The sequence below is a fragment of the Gossypium hirsutum genome, chromosome A03, assembly GCF_007990345.1.
Source record: "Gossypium hirsutum isolate 1008001.06 chromosome A03, Gossypium_hirsutum_v2.1, whole genome shotgun sequence".
Lineage (NCBI taxonomy): Eukaryota > Viridiplantae > Streptophyta > Magnoliopsida > Malvales > Malvaceae > Gossypium > Gossypium hirsutum.
In genome coordinates this window covers 37,931,682-37,939,428 of record NC_053426.1, presented here as the reverse complement: position 1 = coordinate 37,939,428, position 7,747 = coordinate 37,931,682, and the positions used below count along the sequence as shown (strand labels likewise).

At 28.6% G+C, this 7,747-nt stretch overlaps 1 protein-coding gene across 2 annotated transcripts; it reads right to left on the bottom strand.

Moving 5' to 3' along the window:
• Positions 1-2,527: 2,527 nt before the first annotated feature.
• Positions 2,528-3,843, bottom strand: LOC121218691 (uncharacterized). 2 transcript variants are annotated; one of them, XM_041096293.1, is made up of 2 exons: positions 3,250-3,843; positions 2,528-3,041 (listed from the first exon to the last, which is right to left on the bottom strand). In XM_041096293.1, exons 1-2 carry the CDS (start codon positions 3,331-3,333, stop codon positions 2,745-2,747), a joined length of 381 nt encoding a protein of 126 aa, XP_040952227.1. In that variant the 5' UTR covers positions 3,334-3,843; the 3' UTR covers positions 2,528-2,744. The 2 variants fall into 2 exon arrangements, with proteins under 2 accessions (XP_040952227.1, XP_040952223.1); XM_041096289.1 differs by having other exon boundaries at positions 2,528-2,989.
• Positions 3,844-7,747: the final 3,904 nt, after the last annotated feature.

Genomic DNA, 7,747 nt, shown 5'->3' with positions numbered 1-7,747 from the left:
ATATTCCACTTTTTAAAAAAATAAATTAAGGTTTCTAGCTGGTTTTTTGCGTCCTACAATGTGTATTCTGACTTTTTTGACACATTAGCTTCTCTGGCCAGATGATTAAATAATAGTGGTGTTGTCTTTAAGCCTCGGATTCAATTTCTCTCCTACTTATATTTGTATTTTTTATTTCATGTTGTTTCAATTTTTTTTTATTTTTAATTAATGTTTTTAACACATTAGCTCATTTGGTTAAACAGTTATAATAGTGATTTCATCTATTTTTTATTTCATGTTGTTTCAATTTTTTTTATTTTTAATTAATAAATATATTGTTTTCAATTTTTTTATTTTTAATTCATATTTTTAATTAATAACTCTTTTATTTATAAAATCAAATAATTATTGAAAATATCATTATTTTTAATTATATAATATTTATATGTCAAATATTTATTTTCTCCAACTATGTTGTGGGTATGGTGATTTCTAATATTATAAAATGAAATAATGATTTTAAATATCATTATTATTTTTATATGTAAAATATTTCAAGTATTTTTATATGTGAAATATTCCAAATACACATACAAAAATATATAATATTAAAATTTACTATATTAGAAAATATGAACATCACATATATAATAAGGGTAATTACATGTTATTATTTACTATTATGATTTAGCCCAAATTAAAAGTGATCTAATTTGGTTAAGGTTTATTGGGCTTTAAATTATTAAATATAGTATGGGTCAGATATTAATGATGGGCTAATTATGAATTAGGGCTAATGTGCCAAAGTTGTATATATTAGGGTTACGGTCCCAAAATTACATACAATATAACTGTTCTAATATCTCATCCTTAGGAAAGAGAGAGAAAATATTCTTTGAATTTTTTGTAAATATTCTTTGAATTTTTTGTGGGCTAATTTGAAAGATCAAATCCCTAAGATCCGAAAAAGCTTCAAGGAATTTATGGATTTAGGTACGCTTCCACATCTAGTTTTATTATTGCTTTGTTCTTGATGATTTAACATGACAAATCCTGATTTATGATCTATTAAGTTTTATATCATATCTTAATTTATGATTCTAACATGCTAAACTCATTATGTGGATTGAAAAATAAATGTTACACATATAAAAGTTATATCTATTAGAAATAATGATATTTGCAATAATTATTTGATTTTATAAATAAAAGAGTTATTAATTAAAAATATGAATTAGAAATAAAAAATTGAAAACAATATATTTATTAATTAAAAATTTAAAAAAAACTTGAAATAACATAAAATAAAAAATACAAATGTGCTTAGAAGAGGAATTTAACCTAGAACTCAAAGATGAAACCACTATTAATTAACCATCTAACTAGAGGAGCTAATGTGTTAAAAAAATAATTAAAAATAAAACAAAGCTTGAGTAGAACCCAAAAATACAAATATGAGTAAGAGAGGAATAGAACCCAAAATTCAAAGACAAAACCACTGACATTTACGGTATGTTTGATTAGGGTGAATGGAATAAGACTGTAATGGAATAGAGATGTAATGTAACATAGTTATAATGAAATAGAGTTGTAATCAGTAATTCAATTGTTTGGTTTAATGTAATGGAATAGAGTTGTAATAGTCTTGTGTTTGGTTGAATGGAATGAATGTTGTAATAGCATAAGAAAAAAAACTTAAATGACCAAATTACTCTTAGTAGAAATTTTTTTTAGTTAGATAATTATTGTTATTGTTATTAAAATTTAATAAGATTATTACTAAATATAATTTAATAAAAATAATGATATAATTTAATAATATTTTAACATAATTATTATTAAATATAATTTAATAAAATAATATATAATTTAATAACATTCTTAATATAATTATTTTTAAAATATAAATTAATAAAAATCATTATATATAATATTAAAAAAATAATATATAACTTACTTTATTATTTTTAAATTGCAATACATATTTAATGTGTTAAAATATCATTAGCGAAACAAATAATTTAATTACCTTCTAAGTTAAAAAGTCAAAGATTAGAAATAATAAATAACTTGAGGATTATATTTTACATTCAAATATAATGTCCATACTTTAACTTGTGAATTATCTTGTGGATTACCCAAACATAATATTTTACATCCTGTTGCGAATTATCTTGCGAAAATGGCTTGTAGCATTGAGGACGCTTTACAATTGTTTGAACAACCTCCAAGAAGGGTTTTAGTTTAGGACTATGTGATTCCTATGTTATGTTTTCTTATAATAATAATAATAATAATAACACATTGCACTAAATGATACAAACACCCCTTGGATCAATGATTATTACGGGTCAAAAAAATCTAAGAAGAGCAAACACATAGCCGACAAGAAATTAATCTTTGTTATGAACTTCCACTGAATTACAATGATTTTAGCATCATTGACATTCATTTGAATGGATTTGATTACACCATTGTAGGGTAATATGTGAATGTTCAATCTGCTGATGAACAATGTACCAAAGAATCTAAGAGTAAGCGCTGTTGCTCTATGATTTGGGATACCATTCCAATGTGACTTATTATACATCAATGGTGTTCCATGATTACAAAATGATCAAAAAACCAAACATAATATGATATTTTTATGAATGAGTGAAAGGTTGACTATCAATGACAGAGGAAAAATCAAAACCACAAAATAATGATCCTATTATCATGCAAAGCAGCTGCTTCTATCTGAACCCAACAAAAAGGGCTACTCAAAACAAGTTTCTAAGCAAAACACCAAAGGGAGGCTTAAGTATGGAAGTGTTTCCATCTTTTGCAGGGGCTCTTAGTAATTGCGATTCCCTGCCATCTTTGTGGTTTGTCAGGCACATCGCTTCCCCAGGGTAAAAGTTAGGTGCCTTAGGACTAAACTTGAAGGGACCTACCTCTCTATAAACATTTGAAGGAGCAGCACAAGCAATGGTTACCCTTTCTCCTTCTCGTGCAGGAAGCTCAACTGTTTCAGTAGCAAACCTGTGTGTAAGTGCCACACTAGAAGGGGTTTGTATCTACAATGTGGATGTAGGTGGAACTAATTAAAGAATGTTCGGAGAGGATTTTGAAGGGGGAAAAGGAAAAGAAGTTTGTCATCACTGATGAAATAAATAATATGAACAAATAGCACACTGAATGATACAAAAACCAAGTTTTGAATCCAAATGAGCATATTGTCAAATCAGAAAAACCGAATGGCTAAACAAGGTAGTGAATATATACCAGAATAGAATGAACAGCAGCAGGAACTCTTTGTTTCAGTATTTGCAGAGATTTTAGCCCCCTTTTCCATGCTGGAATCTTCATGCTGCGTTCGGCAGGAGGAGTTCCTTAGCAAAAGTGAATATCCTGGCATCAATACCATACACGAGTATAGTGTGTTATCAACACTAAAACCAAAATGGAGCAAATAAAATTTGTTGCTTTATAGTCAGTTAATTCAACTCATAAACATAGTGCATTCATAATGGCATAGGCCACGAGTACTTCAAAGAAAAATGAAGGGTCTGAATCACATAGGCCACAACTATTCAGTAAAAACACTTTATCACTATTTTTCTTTTATTAGAGTCATCACTAAACTTTGATGACCGAGATATGAACACAAACCAAGCTATAAGTTAAATGCATCAAATGTTACACAACCAAATCTACAAACATATATAAAAGTGAAATAGATAAAAACACCCTATATGCAAGTGATAGTTGTCCATAAAATTTCACCATATCAAATGCTACACAACCAAATCTGTAAACATATATAAGTGGAATACATAAAAACACCCTGGATGCAAGCTCAAATAACAAATCAACTAGTGCGACTCAAATCCAAACCACACTTGAAACAATAAACAATCTTAACCATCATGCCATCACATGGAGTTTTAAATTCATCGTAATTTTAAATTTATCACTTTTGGTTTATCTTATATATTTTAAACCTTACTTTGTATCCAAAGGAATTCATACAAAATTTGAATTTATATTTTTTATTTATCTTGTATATTTTAAAATTATTTATTTGAAACCGATGGAAAAAAACTTTTTAATTTAAAATTTTAGAGTGTTTTTAAAGGATAAATATACTTTTTTATATTTAAAATTAATTAATTATAAAAATATATTTATTTTAACAATAAAATTAATCCTTGGATTAATGAGTTATCATATAATATAAATAAAAAGTTTAATTTTTACATGGGTGAACTTTGGATCAGATATTTTATATATTTAATTCATAATCGATTAAAGATACAATTTTATAAAAGTTTATTTCATAATATTAATTTTGTTGATATAGGCAACAACAAGGATGGAAGATAAGGAGGAGATCACGGTGGCGTAGAGGAGGTCGGTTCACCTAAAGAGATTGAAAGCCAGAACAAGGACAAAATGATAGACTTATTATGAAGGCAATTGCTCAAAATAACTTTAGGGTGCTAGAAGTTCGATCCTTTATTCATCGTTCCTCAGGGTGTTTATAGGATAGGTCCTCTTATTCTCTAGTACGGCGTGGTCAGAAAAATATTCAATCCCATCAAATGCGTAAAGGATATTTATAGGCACATATCATGAGACCTTATCAGTACGAGTTATTGTGCCTAAACGAACTCCTAATCATATCAGGAGTGTGTTCACACTAAGAGAGTGTTCATTTTAAAAGCGAGTGGATGACTCCCAAGAGAAATGGATAGTTCCAAAGGTGTTGACAGCGAGCAGCCCGTTGAGATCATATTACTTTAGATAGAGTTAACATGGAGGTCAATGTTGTGTTTGGTATTGACATGCGTCTGAGTGGTAAAGAAGTCTTAACAAATTTAAATGAAATGAAATTATTTATATTATAGTTTTCATATGAGTCAACTTTGAACTCGATTTTTTACAATTTTTTTTGTTTTTAATTAGTGAATGAAAATATATTTTTATCTAATTTTAAATTTAGTTTTGAATATTTATTTTGAAAGAATAATTTGGTTAAAAGGATATAAAATAAAAATTTAAAATGGTAGGAATCAAAAAGATAAAAAAAATTAAATAAATAGTTTAATGTTATTAATGATAATATATAAAATATAACCACGAGTTAAATATAATGTGTATACATTAACTATTATTGTACCCCATAAATTTGGTTTACTAAACATGATAATATATGCAAATAATATACAGATGCCACACCAATTATGTGATATTGTACTTATTTTACAAACAATTTTAAAAAATATATTATGTTTCTTTTTTTTTAATTAATATTTTACTGTATTTCTATAGGACATTTGTCAATTCTATGAACCTAATTGTAGAGTCTAAAAATTTTAGTGATAGTATATGTTATGGATTAAATATTTCGAATGTTTGATTATTTTAATTGAAATAAACTTGATTTTTGTTTGCATCATAACTGAATTAGATATATTGTATTATGTTTATTTTTATTTGTGTATTATATTAATTCGTTTTATTTTTAATTTTCATTTTTTTATATAGTTAATCTATCAATTGTTTTTATAAAATAAATTTTAAAAATAAAGTTGCCACATGTCAATAAATTAAGCCTCCATATTAACAAGAACTTAAGACATTGTAATATATAATATACTAGATTAATTGTATGTATTAAATAAAATATATTAAATTATTTTTTATTAAGATTTAATTACATATTTTAAATCACGTTTTTTTATTCCTCTACAAATGTACAATCACTATTTAACTATTTTAATTATGATTTTAAATTCTTAGAGTTATTTTTTTTTGTAAAGTTAAAAAACTAAATAAATAGTTATGCCTATTTTTATATATTTTAAAAGTAAATTAAAATATAATTTAAAAGTTAAATTGAATGATTGTATACTTTTTTTTTGAATAAAAAAGGTTACAAAATTAATAAGTTAAATCCTCATAGGAGGATCCTTAACCAATCTTAAGCCTAGCCTTCTAGAACGAACTGACTTGGCCAGAATATCAACAACTAGATTCTCTTCACGAGGTATATGTTGAATCCTCCACTGTTTTACCATTTTAAGGATAAGATGAAATCTTCTGAAAATTGTAAAATTAGAATTTCTTGAAGAACTTTCTTGAATAGTGTTAACAACTTCAATAATGTCAGTTTGGATTAAGACCCTTTCGAACCGTCTGTCCAAAATAAGATTTAAACCATCTAAGATCCCCTAAAGCTCAGCCTCTACCATTGTACAATTGCCCAAATACCTACAGAACCCCATTATCCACCCACCATTATGGTCACTCACAAAACTTCCAGCTGCTGCAAAGCCTTCATCAAGTCTAACCAACCCATCTGTTCTCAAGCTTACCCAATTGCTATCTGTATATTAATTATGAAAATAACAATGTGCCTTGTGAAAAGCTGCTCTTGAGGCTAATGAATATTGCTTTGCCCAGCTGTATGAAACTTTAAAGACCTCTTCGTAACTCCAAGAAAAGTCTTGAAAAATAAAAAAAGTTACAATTTTTCCAAATATGCCAAGCGATAATCCCAAAAAGGCATGGCCAATCCACCCCATCTAAAGAAATAAAGAAGTGGTTTTGAAGATTAGTCGTCATCCAATTGTGAAGGGAACTAATATAAAACTTGGATCGTCTTTCTTCTGGAATAAGTTTGTCCCAAATGATTCTAGCAGCAGAGCAATCTCTGAGTACATGTAACACATCCTCGTATTCATGTCCACAAAACCCACAAGCGCTGCTATTCCCAATGCCTCTCATTGTCATTTCAAAATTCGTAAGTAAATGGCGCTTGAAGGCAAGCCATAAGAAGAAATAGATTCGTTGAGGTCCATTAAATCTCCAAGGCATCTCCCAAATATGTTCTTTAGGATTCAGAGTACCATCTCGAATCTTCTCATAAGCACTTTTGAGAGAAAATAAGTTAGTCGAAATAGCACCCCATACTATTTTATTTGGGCCCAAAGAAGGATGCGACGGTGGAATTCCAACAATTTTATTAATGATCTCTTCTGAAACCCATAATTGAAAAAGGTCTAAATTCCATGAACTATCACCTGCAATCATATTACTAAGAGTACAATCCACATTAAGGTTAGAAGAGCATGGAATATGAGAGAATAAGGGGCCACAATTTGAAATCCAATGGTCTCGCCAGCATTGGATACTATTACCATCTTCAATAGACCATAAAAGGTTTTCATGGATAAGGGGCCATAACTTAGCAATGGATCTTCATAAGAAATAACAACGCCCTCTTGATAAATTTTTAGGTAAACCATTGGGAATCTTGTATTTTGACCAAAGGACCCGAACCCATAAAGCATTGACATTAGAGACAATGTTAAAACCAACCTTTATCATGAAAGAAGTGTTATGGTCTTCCAAATGCCTCAAACCAAGGCCCCATGAGATTTCGGTTGACACACTGAATCCCAACTAACCAATGCCACCTTAGCATTACCATTAGTGGATCCCCAAACGAACTTTAGAACAATGCGTTCAATCTCATCACATAAGCTTTTAGGAACCATCATTGTCTACATAGAATAGCTTGGATAGAAAGAAGAACCGATTGAGCTAAAGTCACCCTACCTGCCAAGGAAAGTTGCCTTGCATCCCAACTAGATAGCTTGCTTCGCACCTTATCAACCACGAAGCATAGTTGGTTGTTGGTAACCTTATTGTGAAAAGGGGTACACATAAATAAGACCCCAAGTTGTTCACTTCCTTAAAACTAAAAAAACTACTG

What these genes read in the sequence shown, in the direction of transcription:
- LOC121218691 (XM_041096289.1), bottom strand. Translation starts at nt 3,391, where the DNA reads ATGGTATTGATGCCAGGATATTCACTTTTGCTAAGGAACTCCTCCTGC. An exon ending in CTGCTGTTCATTCTATTCTG is followed by an intron (nt 2,990 to 3,249) that starts GTATATATTCAC and finishes CTACTGAAACAG; the next exon opens with TTGAGCTTCCTGCACGAGAA.